At 43.5% G+C, this 19,636-nt stretch overlaps 1 protein-coding gene across 4 annotated transcripts in view; it reads left to right on the forward strand.

Annotated features, from left to right (window-relative positions):
• Positions 1-19,636, forward strand: part of Myt1 (myelin transcription factor 1) — a 60,626-nt gene that overhangs the window by 7,363 nt on the left and 33,627 nt on the right. For all 4 annotated transcript variants that reach the window (NM_001108615.2, XM_087653520.1, XM_087653518.1 and 1 more), the window contains 3 exon segments: positions 8,581-8,681; positions 15,725-15,779; positions 16,764-16,794. In NM_001108615.2, coding sequence (NP_001102085.2) covers positions 15,725-15,779; positions 16,764-16,794 — 86 coding nt within the window. In that variant the 5' untranslated portion in view covers positions 8,581-8,681.

Consider the following 19,636-nt stretch of genomic DNA (forward strand, 5'->3'; position numbering starts at 1 on the left):
TGCTTGTGATCCTGGCAGGCAAAACCCTTTTCCCCTTTGCTTAATTTCCAGACCCTTGAGGGGTCCTGGGGTCTTATGGTGGTCAGTTTGAAATAGGAAGGATTCCCATGATATGTCTTTCACGATGGTGAGCCATTTGAAGAGCCCTTCAGTTTGGGTTTGTTTGATGCTACCTGTGATTAAACTTGAGTTATGTAGGAACGTCTCTCTCTCTGCCTGACTCCAGCGTTCCTTGCCTGACATGTCAACTTCACACTCATTCAGGTGGGCCATCCCAGAGAACCCCAATGTTACTCTTTTCCTTCTGCAATTAATTAGTATTTAGACACTGTGGAAGCATCCTTTCCCCTTAGACTCTCACTTTGTTAATTTTTGTTGTTGTTTTTAAAGATTTACTTATGTATTTTATGTATATATGTGTTTTATCTGCATGTATATCTGCATCAGATCCCCTGGGACTACAGTTATAGAAAGTTGTGAGCCACCATGTGAGTGCTGGAAATTGAACTTAGGACCTCTGGAAGAGCAGCCAGTGCTCTTTTTTTTTTTTCTTTTCTTTTTTTCGGAGCTGGGGACCGAACCCAGGGCCTTGCACTTGCTAGGCAAGCGCTCTACCACTGAGCTAAATCCCCAACCCCGCAGCCAGTGCTCTTAACCACTAGTGCTCTTAATCTCTTCAGCCACTTCTCCAGGTCCCACAGTTTGTTCATTTTAAAGGATATCTGTAAAGTATTTTGACCAATGAATCATTAGCCTTCCTTTGATGGGCAGATCATTCCTGATTGGCCAGTACATGCTCCTTACCTCCCCACCATTTTCCCTGTTCTCTCTTCTTGCTCTATGCCCAGAGTATTGTGCTAGAGAATAGTGAGAGGCTAGCCTGTAGCCCCAGTGCCACAGTAGCCCACGGTAAAATGTTAGGATAAGGTCATTGTCCCAGTCCCTAAAGTCTAAAGTGAGCTGTGGCTAGCTTTGCGGTAGCAAGGAAAGAAGATGAAGGATTGAGATAAAATGTAGGAAGTGTTTAGCCTTTAGAATACATCAAAAAATTACATCAAAATAGCTTAGAATATCTTTAGAGTAGAATAGGTATAAGCTTATACCTAACTCTAGGGCTTAGCCGCACATCCTTGTTCTGCAGAACAATTTCCGAATGGCTTGGATGGCTACCTCTCCAGGCAGGGGTCTGCACGAGCAGGTGCAGGGATGCTGCTGTATGGCTGGTCGATCATCAGGCACGATAGTCTAACCTTCTGCTCAGATGCAGATTAACTACTGATGTGCCTTGACACTGCTCTGGCAGAGGTAGAAGCGCATCTGTAACTATCTGGGTCATTGGACTTCCTGGCTCGCAGAAGCAGCTGTCTCTCTTGGCTCATGTTGACTGCACGGAGTTACAAAGGTCCCTGGGCAAGAATTAGGATAGTCAGGCTTCACCTGCTGTCTGTGGCCCATTCCACAGCACTTCATCATCTTTTTGTTTTAACCCTAGTCCAGAATTCCCTGAGTCATTATGGTCTATGCTGAATCTGGACATAAATTCCCAACCTGGGATCAAAAAACCAAAGGTGGCATGTTGAGAATTTTGCACTGCACAACAATCCCTAGAGATAACCCACAAATTGTTGGCCTTCAAGACCTGGGACTCAAACACCTGTGGGGGAAGTTTATCTCTTCTGGGCAATCCCTGTTGTCACAATGTTATTTTCAAAAATATTTATTTATTTTTACTTTATATATATGCGTGTGTGTGTGTGTGTGTGTGTGTGTGTGTGTGTGTGTGTGTGTGTCTCATGTACATGCCTGGTGCCTGCAGAGGCCAGAAGAGATTTTGAATCCACCTGGAACAAGAGTTAGGGATGGCATAAGCTGCCATGTGGGCACTGGGATTAAAACTAGGTCGTTTGCAAGAGCAGCAAGTGATCGTAACCATTGAACTATCTCTCCATCACCCAGAATATTATTTTTCATGTAAATATCCACTTGATTCTCTTGAAGCAAATCTAGAATCTTCTTCCTAAGCAGCCTCATACTGAAAACTGAATCCTTACCTTATCTTTCAGTTCATTGTGTGAGAAGCTGGTTTGGGTTCCTTTTAAATCTTTTATTCTCAAGGGTCTTGAGCACATAAGGCCCTGTAAAGTGTGTCTTCCTCTCTAACTAGGCAGAAAGCCCGCATTTATGAGCCTGTCCTGTTGATATAGGAGATATATTGTCTCCTTCAACAAGGCTGTAACTCTTAATCCTTCTAATAGTGCCTTCAAATAGTGCCACTCCCTTGTGACTAAGCATTTGAATATGAGCCTATAGTAGATATTCTTATTCTAACCACCACAGATATCTAGGACTAGAATTGTTATGTTAGATGGTAACGATAGTTTACCTCTGGAGACTTGGGGTGGGAGAGATGGCTCAGTGATTTATAACACTCTTACTTTTGCAAAGGACTTGGGTTAGGTTTACAGAATCCACATGGTACCTGGTACTTCACAACCATCCCTAACTCACGTTCTAGGGATCTGATGCTTTCTTCTGAAATGTGTTGGCACCAGGCATGCACATGGTGCACAGACATAGAAGCAGGCAAAGCACTCGTACACATACAAAAAAGCCTAAATCTAAAACAAAACAAAACGAGACAAAGTACCCTCAAAAAACCTTGAGAATTCCAAGAATAGCTTTCAAAGAGACTGTTATTTTACATTTCTGTCAACAGTAATGAAGAAGATTTCAGTTTCTACAGATTGGAACTCCTATTCGTCTGGTTTTGAATTTGTCATAACCATCTTAGTGAGAGTTAAGTGATATCCTTACAGTTGATTTACATTTAACTCATGACTAGATGCTGTGTTGGGGTCTTTTCATATGTATATTATCCATTTATATATTGTCCTTAGAGAAATGTCTTTTCAAGGTCTTTGATTTTTTAAGTGGTTCATTGTTTTATTAAAGAGTTATCAGAGTTTTTTTTATTCTCAACACAAATCCTTTACCAAATAAGTGCTTTGCAAGCATGTAGGACGATTTTATTGATGGTATTATTTGAAGACAAATGGTTTCGACTTTGATGAAAGCTGTCTTGGGGTTTTTATTGTGATAAAACACCATGACCAAAAGCAGCTTGGAAAGGAAAGGGTTTGTTTTATCTTTCAGTTCTCAGGTTCATACCACCACTGAGAGAAGTCAGAGCAGAAACTTAAAGCAGGAACCTGGAGGCAAGAATTGAAGCAAAGGTCATGAAAGAGTGCTGCTCACTGGCTTGTTGCCCGTGGCTCGCTTAGTCTGTTTTCTATACCTCAGGACCACATGTCCAGGGGGTGGCACCATCCACAATGGGTTTGGCCCTCTCATATCAATGACTAATTAAGAAAACGTTCCATAAGCTTCCCATAAGCTTTCTTTTTGTTTTTTTGAGACAGAGCTTCTCTGGGTAGCTCTGGCTGTCCTGGAACTCTTGATATAGACCGGGCTGGTCTTAAACCCAGAGATCCACTGACCTGTGCCTTCTGGGTGCTGGGATCAAAGGTGTGCACCAATGCTGCCTGGCCCTGTAGGCCAATCTTATGGAAGCATCTTCTCAATTGTGGTCCCCTCCTCTCAGATAACTCTAGCTCGTGACGAGTTGACAAAAAGCTAACCAGGACAAAATCTAATACACACACACACACACACACACACACACACACACATCTCTGTGTGTGTGTGTGTGTGCACATATATTTAAAACATTTATTTATTTTTATTTTATATGTATAGATGTTTTGTATGCATGTGTTTGTCCAGCTGATTCATGTAGTGCTTGCAGAAGCCAGAAGAGGACGTTGGATTCTCTGGAACTAAAGTTACAGATGATTGTTAGCTGCCATGTAGATGCTGGGAATGGAAGCCAGATGCTTTGTAACAACAGCAAGTGTTCTTAACCTATGAGTCATCTCTCCAGACCTATATTATTTTTGTTATTGTTGTTGTTTTGAGACATGGCTTTTCTGTATAGCCCAGGTTGGCCTTGAATTTGTAATCCTCCTGCCTCAGTCTTTATAGTGTTGGGATATAAGCATGCACAGTTTTGGTTTATGGCTAGTACTTTTGGTGTTGTATATAGGAAATAAACCTTTGCTTGATCCAAAGTCAAGAAGGTTTTCTTTTAGGGTATCTAAAAATTTTAGTTTTATAAGTCGGTCTGTGTTATATTGCGAGTTGCATTTTTTTTGCACTGTATGAGATCTATCTTCTTTCATTTGAACGCCAGTTCTTTCAGTACTTTTATTAAAATGGTTATTCTTTCTACTAAATCACTCAAGCACCATTGTTGAGTATCTACCGATAAAAATATAGTTTACTTTTATACTTTTGAGTCTATCTCATTTATCTACATGTTCACTCTGTGAGGATACTATATTATCTTGGTCACTCTAGTCCTATGGTAAGCTTTGAAACAGGGAAGTTTGAGTCCTTCAGCTTTGTCTTTAAATTTTTTGTTTTAAATAAAAAATTTGTTTTGGCCAGTCTATATTTCCTGAACTGCCATGCGAAGTTTATATTTATTTTGCCAATTTTTGCATACAAACTAAAATTTAAAAAAAGTCCAATCATACATAAAATAACATCTGGAGAGATCAGGAGTAGTTCCAGTGACATCCAGAAAGCTTTGGTCACATGAGCAGCAGGAAGTTCAGAGAGAGAGAGAGAGAGAGAGAAAGAGAGAGAGAGAGAGAGAGAGAGAGAGAGAGAGAGAGAGAGAGAGAGAGAATATGGCTTCTGAAGTCTACCTGGGAGACCAGGAGAGGCTGGTTAGGCAGAACCACCACCTGCCCCTGGGAACATCACCTGCTCCTGGGAGGACGTGGTCTGTGTTTGGGAAAGGTGTGACAGGGAGTGAGGTCCAGATCAACTGTGCTTTACAGATTCTCCTGCCTCTGCCTGGGGAAACAGGTTCAATGCTTTAGAAGAGTGGGTGGCACCAATACTCCTAGGGTCCCTCAGCCAACAGCCAGATGGGACTGATGTACTCAGCTGAGAGTCAAGCTCTCCAATAGGGGATAGAAGGGTCAAAGGGGCTTCTTTAAAGAGAGTGTTCCCTAAGTGGATCCCCCATCCCTCAGTGTATCTGTTGTGGTCCCCAGAGGTACAAGCTCCCCAGATAGTTTGGCTTGAGTCAAGGTGATCCAGGAAAAATCAATTGGAAGTCTTGGGGAAAAATCATAGCAGTTTTGTCTGCATTGATGTTGTACAGTGGGGTATCAGAGTACTAGACACGAAACAGGGACCAGCAGGTCAGTTTTTGTGTTCTTCCTGGGAATGCTGCTCCCAGATCTGGGTCTACAAGACAGCTGAGCAGAAGGATGTGGGTACCATAATCTGGAGAGCAACTGAGCTGTGATATGACTTTCTCCCATCTTGTATTGGAGGTCTTGGTCTTGTTAAGGATGACTGCCTTCCCTGTGGCTCGGGCTGAGCATCCCTGGTTGCTTTGCTGAGATTTTTTTTGTTCCACAGAATTTTGTAATTGTGGATCTTGGATCCCTGTGGAACAAATACAGAGGAGGGCTCTAGGTCTCCAGCAGAGATTACAGTAAACACCCTATCCTAGCCACAGGATAATGTTTCTGAACAGCATGTTCTCTAGTATGGAGGCTGTTTACGTAGAGGAATAGGAATCAGATGAGCTCATCAGAGACCTAAGAATCTCCAAATAGTCCTGTTTGCCCAGAACCTCTTCCTTAGTCAACTTCTGATGGCAAAGATGGTGAGAGTGACAACATCAACGCTTTTTTCAAGCATCACTAAGGGATCTTCCAAATGTTTCTTAATCTTCAAGTAGTTAGTCTCACTTTGTGTACAAAGGTGTTAAGAATTAGAGGGCAAGGTGACCCTGGAGTCAGGTGAGCTTGAACTGTGGACTACTTGGTGATACAACTGTGAGTCTGTGGAAAGCATAGCTGCTGGTCTCCACACTCCTGGGTAGGGCTCTCCTCAGATTGGCTGGTCCTGCATGCTGTTGAACTTAGTACATGACCAGGGCTATGGATTTTATAGAGTCTAGACAGTAGACTAAAGGTATAGTATGCAAAGTCCATATGGCAGGACCTGGCCATATGTAGGTCCCAATGTAGAATAAAGGGGCCATATGAAGACCCCACACTGTTGACTCCTTGTAGTGATTATTACTGTTGCAAAAAACTTCCTGGACAAAGGAAGAAAAATGCTGCTTTCAGAACCTTTTATACAAAGTTCTGACATGGGTGTCAGCACTTTGCTTAACTGTATACTCTTTCTCAGGGATGTGAGGGAAAGCCTGTGTTTGCTCTTGCTCTGAAATGCTTCATTGGTTTTGTTACTTCTAGTAAATAAGAGACACACTTTGGGGAGTAGATGATTTTAAGGTCTTGGTGTGTTGCTGTGCCAATGTGGTGTCTCAGGCTGACTTAAAACAGTAGTTCTTGGGCTAAAGGTTGTGGAGAATCCAAAAGGGTCGATTTCCAAATTCTTAGGAATGGTAAGGTTGTGGAAGTGCCATGTACTGCTCATCTCTCCTCACACAGAACACTTTTTAGATACATATGCAGGTCAAGCTAAGAAGCAGAAGAGACCTACAGGAAACTCCTTAGGACAGGTAGCTTCTGGGACACCTTTCATAATTTAGACTAAATACTTCCCTCCAGTTGTCACTAAGCCATGTTCCAGTCACCTCAAATGTTTGTGTGTGTCCTTATAACAAATAATTCTGATTGAGCCTCATGAACCAGTCAGTGCACAGGCTTCTATAGCAGGTTCTCTGGGACAGATATTCAGAATCAGAACCCTGAGCCTTTTAGGATTTGGTTGTCTTTCAGTTCCTTAATGGTACAGTGGAGACACACATGTCAGTTCCCATAAAGAGTACCTAATGGCTGGCACAATTCTTGATGTTCACTTATGAAGTCTTCTAAGTATGTACTCTTTCCAGTGGTGCAAAGCTGCATAGCCTCTTCCTCCACATGGTCCCATTCTTAGACACCTTGTGTTGTTGGAGGCAGTTGCCTAGTGGTTCACAAGCACTAGGTTCCTACTATAAGGGTCAAGGGTGTGTGTGTGTGTGTGTGTGTGTGTGTGTGTGTGTGTGTGTTGAGAGAGACAGACAGAGACATAGAGATGAGAGATATAGAGATATAGAGATGAGAGATATAGATTAGATATATAGATCATATAAATATATCTTTGGGAAGGTATACCTGATACCTGCTCAATGATGATGACCATTAATTTCCCTCTATAGATGGGACCCAGAGACCTTGAATTGTGAGAAAAGTCCTACAGCTCACTTCTTTATGGTCAGATGAAGCTGGTCCTTAGCATTTCCTCATAGGGAACTCACAGTTCTAAGAGAAGAAGGGAGTCTTCTATGATTTAGGATGTGCCAAGTCTTATAGGATCACTGTTCCCTTGAAGACGTTGTGCCTTTGGCAGCTATACCTAATTTATTCTTTGTCTTGGCTCATGAAAGGACTCTGAGCCCTTTAAGGGGATGGAGATATTTTCAAGGAACAAAAGAATGGTCATGATACAGAGTTACTGGCCAGGAGTGGTAGAATTCTGGATAAAAACAGCTTTGGGGATGTATCCCACTAAAAATATGTGGTAATGGCGAGGAAGATAATATTTATGATAACATGTGCTCAATCTGCCTTTAGCAAAATCTAAACACATTTCCTAGGAGAAGAAAGCAGAATGTAGAAATACTCATTTCCTGTTTTTATTGTTGGTAACTAATGACCTTCCTTTGAAACTCTGCAGCATAGAAAGCAGGTTGTCATGGAGACAGGGAATGACGTTCAGGGAATAGGTACACAATGCATTGCTTTGTTGTGTCCAGCTGATATATTCAGCCTCTGCTTAGATGTGTGAATTTATGTGAATTATGAGAATTAAATATTAACTGTAGGCATTGCCCTGGAGAGAAGTAAAAACCAGGAGGAGAAAATACACTGAAAACAAGTAACGAGTGCTAGTGGGGTGCAGGGCTCCTTGTGAGAGGCCATGTTATCAGAGCTGATCATGCCCACTGGATGGACTTCACTTTCCTCAGTCAGTGGGCACTTGAGAAGTTGAATGACATAATATACATTTTACAAAAGCAAATGGATCTGAGCTGCACATTCTTTTGGGATAATAAAAAAATGTAGTTATGACTGCACTACTCACTCACTGGTCAGTTAGTTTTCAAGTCCCCCAATGCCATCCTTGTTTTCAAGGTGGATCTCATATGATCCACACCAGTGCCCTGAGTTAGAACAGCAATTTTGGGTGTCTACACTCCGTGACACATGTACAAAACAGCTATCAGAGGTGAGACCATGGTGTAGACCCTCTGCTTCTAAAGAGTAAGGGTTTCTTTCTTCTCTCTCTCTCTCTCTCTCTCTCTCTCTCTCTCCTGGAACAACCATGAGCAGTGAATTTGTTTGCCTTTCTGATAGATTCCAGAAATTGTATCATGTTACATTTAAAAGTGTCCTGCATTTTTTTCTTTCTTTTCATGGACCTGCCTGGCTATTACTTGTCAGAGTTCCATTTTCTAAACTTCTTTTTCTTTTAAACCCTCAGAAAATGAGTTCCGGGGCAAACTTCTGACCCAGAGGTGGACACAGGAAGACAAGACCAGTAGCTGCAGAACTGAGAGACATTTCCTGTGTAGATACCACAAGGTAAGGAAGGGATTGGCCCTGGGTCCTTCAGAGTCAAGATGGGGACCAAGATCACCTAGTCATTTTTTAGTTAGAGGAAGAAGGATGAGTAGATAAAACTCTGTGTGATAGTAGAGCTCTGCATTTTAACCAGCTCCCCATCTTATGCGTTCATACTTGGGATCAGTTATGTATGATGTCACCTGTTCTCCCTTTATCTTGTCTGGGCCTGGGTAGGCCCAGAGTCCCCCAGGGTTTGATAGTTAATTGTGATGCAGGAATCCATGAAGTCTGCTGATCTTTTATTTTTAATCTTTGTAAGTGTGAAAGATGATGCATCTTACTTATGCCTGCCCAGAAAGCATGATAGAGGTGACCCAGGGTCCTTGCTTCCCAAGGATACTCCTGATCTTGGAGATAGTGCCTATGTCCATGACTGTGGTTTTGGCCACCAACCTTGAAATTCTACAACTTCCTACTGACATTCTCTATCTGAGACCCACTCTCTAGAGCAGATGGCATCAGAGCTGGGAGTCAAAATAGAAAGAAGCATGGTGCATCCATACCTGGAGGTCAGGTGCTAACCTCTTTAAAATTATTTTAGATTCACTGATTTTATGTCTATGAATGTTTTGATTGCATATATGCTTGTGCACAACATGCTTACCTGGTACTTGCAGGGGTCAGAAGAGGGCAATAGATTCCCTGGAATTGGAAGTACAGATGGTTGTAAGCCACTGAGTACTGGAAACAGAACCTTGGTTCTCTTAAAGAGCAATAAGTTCTGTTAACCACTGAGCCATCTCTCTGGTGTCCAGATGTCAACTTATTATCTGACATGTTGATGCTTTGCAATGAGTGTCTCAGTCAACACCTAGGTATAGCATCCAGGATAAGGAACAGCCCAGGTACAGATAGAAAAGAACATGAGTTTAAGGCAGAATAACATCTCAGGGTACTTGCATCTTACTTTTAGAATATACTATTTTTCCTTTATGTCTGGTTATAGAAATGTACAATTAACAGGTCTATGATGGTCACTTTGCTAAGCACTCAGACTTATTTTGATTCTGTTATCAGTGTGCTAATATTATGCACAGTGTCCTAAATATCATGGTAAAATATTACTTATTTCCATTACTGAATTTTTGACCTCTCTTACTTCACTGTAAGAGAGCCCATGCAAGGGGTTGGGGATTTAGCTCAGCGGTAGAGCGCTTGCCTAGCGAGCGCAAGGCCCTGGGTTCAGTCCCCAGCTCCGAAAAACAGAAAAAAGAAAAGAAGAGAGAGAGAGAGAGAGAGAGAGAGAGAGAGAGAGAGAGAGAGAGAGAGAGAGAGCTCGAGCCCATGCAAGTCCAGAAGGTTCCCCAAGAGACATGGGTGTCAGATCATATGACCATGAAAGTGGCTTGACCTAGTCTCTAAGCAAAGTAGTTTCAGTAGTTGCTTGGTCAAAAGTGAAGTAGGAAGACTCTGGTTTCTCCACAGCCCAGGCACAGCATGCTCAGAGGGTTGAGCTTACCATGAGCTACATGTGAGTGTTCAGAATGTAGGTGCTGGTAATGAGCCAGCTGACACTTGGGCCCTGTTAGCAGCCCTAAGGCTCCGTACGTGTGTCATTCGTAAGCCAATCTCCTTTACTTTGGACAGATCTCTGTGAGCTCAAGGCCAGCCAAGTGGAACTACATAGTGAATTCCAAGATAGCTATTACACGGTGGCACTTACAGAGAAAGAAGAAACAAGAAACTAAAATGAACAACAGGCCAGTAGAGGAGGGAGGACGTGAATGGGCTGGTGAGCCAGCACTGAGGGGCAGCACAGGGACTAAGAGAAATAGCCTGGGCGAGTGACCTAAGATGGCCTGTGAGTAAGATGAGGAGCCCACAGGATGTACCTTCAGGGAGGGAGGTGACTCTCCTTCTTAGCTGTCTGACTTTATTTTGTTGGATCAACAACCTGGAGAGATACAAACCAACAGCCCTGGAGAGATACAAATTCCACTTATAACTAGGTGCACTTGTAATCCCAGCACTTGGAAGGATACAGGAGGAGGGTCAATACAAGTCCAGCTTGGGCTATATAGCAAGACCATGTTTCAAAGAAGAAACAAAGGAATTCCTCTTATGAAGATTGAAACAGATATGGCTGCTTTACCAGGTAGCCTAATTGGGTATAATTTTTTATTTAGGGCTTGGAGTGAGCCAAGATCTCATGTTTAGAACTGTCAAAAGACATCCCCCTCATGAGGCATTTTCTGAATAGTGTCCCATGGGTAGTGACATTTCTATATCACAGGAAGTGGCAGGTATACTTACTTGTAAGTAGATTGCATAATTGGTGGAAGAACTGTGAGGGTAACGTCAAGCATGTTGTGGATGTCCCCTAAAGAGGGGCAGGACTATCACTGCAAAGAACCAGGAAGTACTATGATGACTCCTAGTGGGATACAAGGGGAAGGGGCACGTGATTTAGCAACAGACATTCAGTTAATAGGAAGTAGAATGTATATTGGGCTTCTAGGGGAATTTTTGCGTCCTTCTGTGGCTATGAGCTGACCTGGAGGCTTAGAACTTACATAAAAAGGGAGGGCAACCATTGATGGTGATTAGAAAATGGGATAGAAACTTTGAGGGTCCCTATTGTAGTTTTATGGAGGAGAAAGTAAGTCTGGTGCTTGAAGGTTGTTCATGAATCCTAAGTGGAGTGCCCCTTTCCCCAACCTAGTGGTGGATTCAGACTTGAGTCTGCACAGGTTAATACTACTGTCAAGACGTAAGACAGGGGGTTGGGGATTTAGCTCAGTGGTAGAGCGCTTGCCTAGCAAGTGCAAGGCCCTGGGTTCGGTCCCCAGCTCCGAAAAAAAGAAGAAAAAAAAAAAAAGACGTAAGACAGTTTCTGCTGTCACAAGGAGGGCCCAAAATGAGATAAACCATTGTATTTCTTTTTACTCTCAATGGAGTGAATAAGATACTGCCAAGTGACCAAGTGAAGCAGGGCAAGGGATGGCAAGTTTTTTCTACCTTTTTACCCCATAGCTACATCAGCTCCTTCCTCTGGGCAGGGATGAAGCAGACATCCTCCCCCATGTCTCCAGAGGAAGTGTGTACAAAAATCTTCTGTTAGAACACTATAATCTACAGGATCCTATGGCTTTAAAAACTGTCCTAAATCTATTCTAATATTTTACCTTTTCTGGTTATTAGAGCTCATTCCTCCCCCCCCTACCCCCCATGAGATACTGTCTCACTAGATAGCCTTGGCTGACCTGGAACTTGCTCTGTAGACCAGACTAGCTTTGAACTCAAAGAGGTCAGTCTGCTTCTGCCTGTTTTTAATCCTGCTGAGATTCAAAGTGTGTGTCATCACTCCTAGCTAGAGTACATTTTAAGTAAAAGAAAACACCAAAGTATCTCCTTCCAGTCCAGGGCTAGAATGAATGGCCCATGGTATCGAGAGGCCCAGCGTCTCCAACCAAGACTCTGCAGCTATCTGCTCAGCTCCCTCTGATACGTCCTCCTTCACCAGCACCAGCTTCTAAGATAGTTTTGACTGCTCCATATCCTCACTCACTCTTTCCTCCATCTGCTGTTTGTGCTTGATGTGTCCTGAATAGTTCTCTGCAAGAGGCAGTGAACGACCTCACATTTGTGAAGGTGGGAGCTCTCCTCAGCACAGGATGGGGACCTTTCAGGAAATAAACTGGTTAGGAACAAAGAGATGTGGTCAAAGGGATGGCAGGGGGTCTGACCATTGAGTTTGATTTGTCTGTCCGAAGTTGCTGTTGGCTTCTGGGGATAAGTCAACTAAATCCAGAGGTGTCTCTCACAGATACTCTTAGGTATTCCCTTGTTGGATAACTGTTGCTATCCTTAGTTAGGTTCTCAGGCTCTCGGGGATCAGCAGATTCTTTATCTTCCTGTTCACTCCTGAACAGCCTCATTGCCTTTCTAGAATAATGAGCAAAACTCCTAAGGCACAAGTTTCAGCACAGATTCTGCCCTTGGATAGTCCTTGACCATCAGGCAAGAAGCGGATAGGAAGTCCTTCCATCCTGGAGGGTGTGGGTAATTGGCTTTAGATGTCAAAGTAAAGGTCAACAAGAACCAACTGGCTTAGGGAATCCCTGGGCCCCTAGAAAACTAAACTCATGATTATTTCCTCTCCCTGCCCCTTCTTTTTTGAGACAAAGACTCATTATTTAGCCCCAGGTGGCCTAGGAATTGCTATATAGACTAGCCTGGCCTTGAACTCACAGAGCTCTGCTTGCTTCTTCATTCCCAGTGCTAGGATTAAAGGTGCGTGCCACCATGTCTGGCCCCATTGTTTCCTCTTAAAGACCAGCTATTTGTTTTGGCTGTGTTGAGTTCTGAGTTTATTCCTCAGATAACCAAAATAGAGCCAAAAGTAATCTGCAGGTTTGGAGGCTGTTGCTGTGTTTGATATTTTGATACTTGACTTTGTAAAGGTTCAACACAGGAAGCTTAGTTTGGCAAATAAACTGTTCTAAAGCAATATAGAACAGTTCAAGGTAAAAACAAAACAAAAACAGAAACAACCAACCAACCACCCTCCAGTGAGGCTGTTTTTAAGACTAGAACCAAGGAGCCAAGTCTAGCGCTTGGTTGGAGACACAGTTCTCTCAGGCTAATGTAATAGCTATGGCTGAGTACAAACTGTTTGTATTTGGAAATTATCTTTCTCCAATTTTCCTATACAAGGAAAACTGATAAAATGTCAGAACTAAAGATGTGCTCGATCAGCAGTATGACATTGATGTTAGAGAAACAGAGCAGATGTTCTTGGGAAAGACCCCTGATCTCACAGCGGAGCAAGATTATCTGTCTGAACAAAGGGACCCTTTCACCCTCAAGGCAAGAGGCCATTGAGTTATGTATGGGTTCTGCAAAAAACAGTTCCTGTTTGTGCTTGGAAGAAATAAAAGGTTTAAAAAAAAATGAAGGGAAAATTGAGAAGCACCTCATTGCCTTTGCATCAGTGAATTGTGCCATAGGCAGGGACCATTCCTGTGTGGAGCAGACAGGAAGTCTTAGGATCTGCTGCCAGGGCAATTAGTCAGTGAGTCTGGGCAGTGCGAGGCACAGTGCTTCCCTGAGCATGATGACCTAGTGGGTACATTACTTATATATAGGTAAGAGGTCTGTAGACACCTTCTGCAGTACTTTGCAAAAGAACACACGTGAATTTCTCACACATTTTGCCAGATGCCTCTACAGCAGCTACCACTGTCAATTTCAAAAGTGAGAGGAGAATCACCCCTTGGCATTGACTTCACAAGTCAGCCAGATCCTATGAACACATTCTCATCATATTAAAGAGCCTGGCTTCTCTCCCACAAGTTCAGGAGTTTCCTTCTTAAATCAAAGCTATGCAAACTGAAGAGAACTTCTTGTACATTGAATACTTGATGCAAGTAAATCGCAAAGAGAAGGTGCTCAGGACAATGAATGCCACAGCTGTTAGCTTCATCAATGGGAGCTCACAGTTTGCAAGCAATGCCCATTACACATCCCTGTAACCCTCTCTATTCTCTGCCCTTTGAATAATTTATCCACAGGAAATCCAAATTGCCAAGGCATACTTTAATCTAGCAGAATGCCTGCCAATTTCCTTGGGAAAACTGACACAAAAAGCTATAGATTACATTTCAGCTGAACACAGGCATGGGGCAATCAGATGTATTGTGTGCCCTGCCTCAGAAGGCGTTGTGCACTGGCTCAGTGCAATCGACGTTTGAAGGCTCATAGATGTAATGACGTCCCTTTGACACCTGCTCCTCTCTTTACTTTAAATGTGAGTCATTGGTCTACGGGGAGCCTCTGCTTTAAAAATAGAAATTATAGTAATTGTCTCTGTTCTATGGGAAGGCTATAATAAACACATGGCTTATGGAGTTATGCTCCATACCCTGTAGCTGACAGGTTGCATAAATTACCCTGTTTTTTATTTTTCTTCTTTAACAAATTATATAGATCACTGTATTCTATACTGCTTCATAGGAAAGTTCACTTGTGACTTTCATCTGCCAACTGAGGAATTAATTCTGATTTCTTTTTTCCTAGTTGGTGAGGTAGAGGTTTGAGTCTTGCCATGCTCTTCCTTCTGTAACATATCCCATTCTCTTATTTTCCTCTTTGCCAAACCACTCACACAGAGCTTTGTCATCCTGGTGGAGCTGTGGTCTGGGACAGATGTTGATTTGCCTCCGGTCTCTTTTGACTGTGGAGACTCGTAGTAAGTCTTGACTGGCCAGTTTTCTGCTTGGGTGTATACCTGCCACTTCCAGTCCTGTTATCTGTGAGAAGATTGGTTCCTACATCACAGAGTTTGCCGGTATTTTATCTGTTCCTTCAGATTTACCTGAGGACCCTCATCCTCAGATGTGCCCTATCATAGTAGCTCTTATCTGCTTTTCTCAAAGCTATGTTGTAGGCAGCAGCCCTAATGGAGGCTTCTCTAGATGAGTGAAGATTCTAACAGACTTGATAGTCCAGAGGCCAGAGGATACCTGAGTGTTGCTCAGGCAACTAGTTCCTACCCATATGACACTCGTATATCAGGAACATTAAAACATGTGCTGAGTAGGAAGAAAATGTCCATGGAAACCAAGACCTGGACTATGTTGAGCTGACCCAGTTCCATCAGATGATTCTATTGTCAGCAATATGCCTTGTACCTCGGTACCTGCTGGTAAGGTAAGCAGTGGGTGTTACTCTTTGTGCCAGGAGCCCCTTTTATTATGGAATACCTATGCACATGAGGCTGTGGCTTTAGTGGGCAGATAGGGACCTGGAGCAGTGTGGGTGGAACACTGTGAGGCACTAGGAGGTATAGACGAGGTACCATTCAGCCTGGTGGTCTCTCCCCGGCAGAACCCCAACATTCTCCCAACTTACTTCTTTTGATCCCATTCTTGTCATTCACAGATAATCTTCCTGCCATCTACAAAACAAGTCAGAAAATGACCAGGTGTTCCTGATAGTTTAAGACATGGCAGGTGCTTGCCCTGGGTGGCTGTTAACATTGTGGTTGTTTTACTTTGCAGATGAGCTCAGAAAGTGATGACAAGCGAGCCCGCACACGGTCCAAGACCCTCCGAGGTGAATGCCAACTCAGTCTGGCCTGGTCCCCATCCTTGGCAGCTGCCCTCTCTGCTAATATAATTAAATGCTGAGCTTCCTGGTAGCCTTTGGCCTATACCAGGCACCTGGGACTTTAGGGCTCTTCATCTGTTTCTTGATGCAGTACTTAAGGGTTTTCTGAAGACCTTTTCAGCTCATACAGACTCGCCTCAGGCAGATGTATGGAGACAAGTACAGTTCCACAGAGTGGGGATAGCAGAGCTCAGTCAGGAACCTGCTTAATTTGGAAAGGAAGGGTCCCTGGTCTTTGGCCACCACACCTCTTTGGCAGTGGCATCTTTCTTTCCAGAGATCACTGTTGGTGCTGTTGGGGGTTTGAAGACTGTCGAGTGGACTTGACAATGTGTGGAGGGGAGAGGATAGGCACCTTTCACTTTATTAATACTGAGCCTTACCTGCTTGGCCATCCCCCAACCCCACCCCAACTCTCTCACTTGGAGCTTCCCCAGTTGGGCTTCGCAGAGTAAACAACATTTTTGAATATATAAGTGCTGCCTATTCTGGTTGGATTCCTGCATATCTTGTATCGAGTGCCCATCATTGTGGCCAGCCATGTTTTTGTTGGTTCTAGTCTTAGTGCAACTTAATCTGGTAGGTAATATATCCTGCTGAAAGCTGACATCTATCTGCAATTACAGAGAGATAACACCCTGAGCCTGAGGGTGGAGACACTATCAGGTCTTCTTTGAAAATCTGGGGTGTGTGTGTGTGTGTGTGTGTGTGTGTGTGTGTGTTGTAGGGATCCCAGACCAAGCACTTTGTCAAAGGGGCAGCTTTCTCTACTGACTTCAGGGGAAGTTCTCGTAGGTCAGCAAAGGGAGGGCATCTTGTCCTTGTGAAGGTGTCAGTTGTTTTATTAGGTTTATACTTTTAGGGAAACATTCTTCTGAAAGTCTAAGTCCTATCTATATGTATTTCTGTTTTTCTCTTTATCTTACCCAGGACCCCCAGAGACCACAGGTGCAGACCTCAGGTAAGAAAGGATTCCTGTTTGCATGAGCACTGTTCACCATCTTCTTGCCCATAATGTAATTTTTATAAAATTTCCCACAAACTCTTGTTTTCTCTGAGGAAACAGCTTTTCTCCGTGACATATCTTGCTGTCTATATCCAACTATGCTCTTTCTCAGCTCCCAGTTGGCCCTACCATAGGTTACCTTTGCACTGTTCTTCACTGGCATCTGGGCTGTCACCATGGTCCTCAAAACCATAAGTTGCTTTTGGTGATTTTTTTCATACAATGATAGTCATTTATGTATCTATGTTTGCTGTCCACCATGCCATGTGGGGATGATCTGTAGTGTGCATGGTTCACACTGGCTGACTACACACTGGCTATGGTGGGAACATTTTTATTTTTTGAGACAGAGTCTCATTGTGTTTTCCTGGATGGCTTAGAGCTTGCTATATAGACCATGATGGTCCCAAACTCCCAGAATCTTCCTGTCTCTGCCTCCCAAGTGCTGTGATTAAATATGTGTGACACCATCTCTTGATATGGGATCATTTATGTGTCACCAGCACATGTTCTTTACCTCTCCATAGGTCTGTTTATCAGGACAGCATAGCTCTGATCTGAGAAGCAGATAAGACCTCTCTTTGGGTGGGGCCCACACTGTGGAGTGCCAGAATAGAGACTGTGACTCACAAAGGGCTTGCTGTTATGGTTTGGGAGAAGACTATTATATATGTGTAAATCATGATATTAGATAAACTCAGTTTAATGTAGCCCTGTTTCTGGGACTCTTCATGGATGATGGATTTATGCCCCTTTGGCTCAAAATTCCTCAGCTCGAAGTACCCTTGGCCTTGGGCTACCCCATAGCTTAGGCAGAGCTCTTAAAATGACACTTGTTATCCGGGAGGCTGAGGAATGGTTGTTCCAAGATTATCTGAGGAGCTTAGATTAGAATAAGTGAGATCCAGTGAGACCTGTTGGAGGTCTATAAAATTTCCGGTGTCCTGAATTTAACCCTAGCTCTTAGGAGAAATAGATTTAATAATTTTCCTTCAGCATCCTTGAAGGGACTGATAAACATTCCAGTTTATATTTTGGTGCAGTTCAACATCCATTATAGGACCCCAGAGAGGCTTTGCTGAGGAAGGAGTTGGGGGAAGGCTGTGATCAATATCTCAGAGACATCAGTGGGCTGGTTAGAGTTGTCCTAAATGTACCCTTTTCTTTCTTTCTTTTTATTAACTTGAGTATTTCTTATTTACATTTTGAATGTTATTCCCTTTCCCGTTTTCCGGGCCAACATCCCCCTAGCCCCTCCCCCTCTCTATAGGTGTTCCCCTCCCCATCCTCCCCCCCATTACTGCCCTCCCCCCAACTATCACGTTCACTGGGGGTTCAGTCCTAGCAGGACCAAGGGCCTCCCCTTCCACTGGTGATCTTACTAGGCTATTCATTGCTACCTATGAGGTCAGAGTCTAGGGTCTTTGGGTAGTAGCTTAGTCCCTGGAAGCTCTGGTTGCTTGGCATTGTTGTTCATATGGGAATGTACCCTTTTCTTAAATGTTCACCTTTATTCATCTGGGGTCATTCGTCTTTGAGCCATAGTCAGCTCCTGCCCAGAGGACAGGTGAGTACAAGATTCCTATCACCCACATAGGGGAAGGGAGTCAGTTCCTTTAAAGACAGAGTAGTTAAATCATGGTGCTCTAACCTGTGATTTTGACTCTTCCCAGAATTGGGATCTTAGGTGCGTGCGTCTTGTGTTTGAACCCTCAGAGCCTCCAAAATGCCTACTGAGAGGTGGCCATCAGCCAGCCCTCAGCTCTTTACCTGCTCCATCTCCTTGTGTCTCTGATTCTGGCTTCAGTTACATGCGATCCAAGACCTGACCAAGGGATTCAAAGACTTTGCTTTTGAGTGCTGAAAAGCATACCCAAACATCCATGTCTGTCTATGAACTCCTGTAATTGTCTAAGAGCATACATGAACATCTATGACTGTATGAGCACACATGGGCACCAAGTGTTAGGGAAAGAAGGGTCACTTTAGCTTTGGCTTTCCTCCTATTTTAGAGGAGACTCTGGAGGCCTGGAGGCCTTGTCAACCACTCACTTATGCCCAACTCTAGGAGACATTGGCAGATGAAGGTGCACATGAATTTTCAGTGTGCCCTAAGTACTCCTATATGCTCACGAGATTCTCATTTGTTCATTTTTTTTTTTTTTGAGACAGGGTTTCTCTTTGTAGGTCTTGCTGTCCTGGAACTCACTCTGTAGACCAGGCTGGCCTTGAACTCGTAGAGATCCATCTGCCTCTGCCTCCCAAGTGCTGGGACTACAGGTATGCACCACCATGCTCAGCTTCTCACATGTTCTTATAAGTGGGCATCGATGCTAGTTATACTCCTAGGTGCTTTGTGTGCTCACAGATTACCCTGGGAGGCTCAAGACTGATCAAGACTGATCTCATTACAGTATCTGAAGCTGGCTGGATCTCATGTCACTCTGCTTGATGTTTCCTGTTTCTGTGTCTAAGGAGTTTCCAGTTTCTGTCCAGATGGCGCTGGCAGCTTTATACTCAGGCTTAGAGCTGGCTGGGAAGGTACAGGCCCACCTGGCTGGAGACCTTTTCTGTACTTTTCTGAGTTGAGTATCACACTTACTTGGAACAAATGACATGGGGTTAGTGCCAGTGCCCCACAGGCCTCCACAGCAGCTGTTGCCTAATTGCCTGATTAAGTGATTAGTTGACTAACTGGGACCTCAACTTCAAATCTGAGTAACAAGGAACTGTTTGTGAAAAGTCTCAAAGCTAGTTAGTTCTTGAGAGAGTGAAAGCAAATGTGAGCCCAGATTTT

The sequence above is a fragment of the Rattus norvegicus genome, chromosome 3 (genome assembly GCF_021556685.1).
Source record: "Rattus norvegicus strain SHRSP/BbbUtx chromosome 3, alternate assembly SHRSP_T2T, whole genome shotgun sequence".
NCBI classification, from domain to species: Eukaryota; Metazoa; Chordata; class Mammalia; order Rodentia; family Muridae; genus Rattus; species Rattus norvegicus.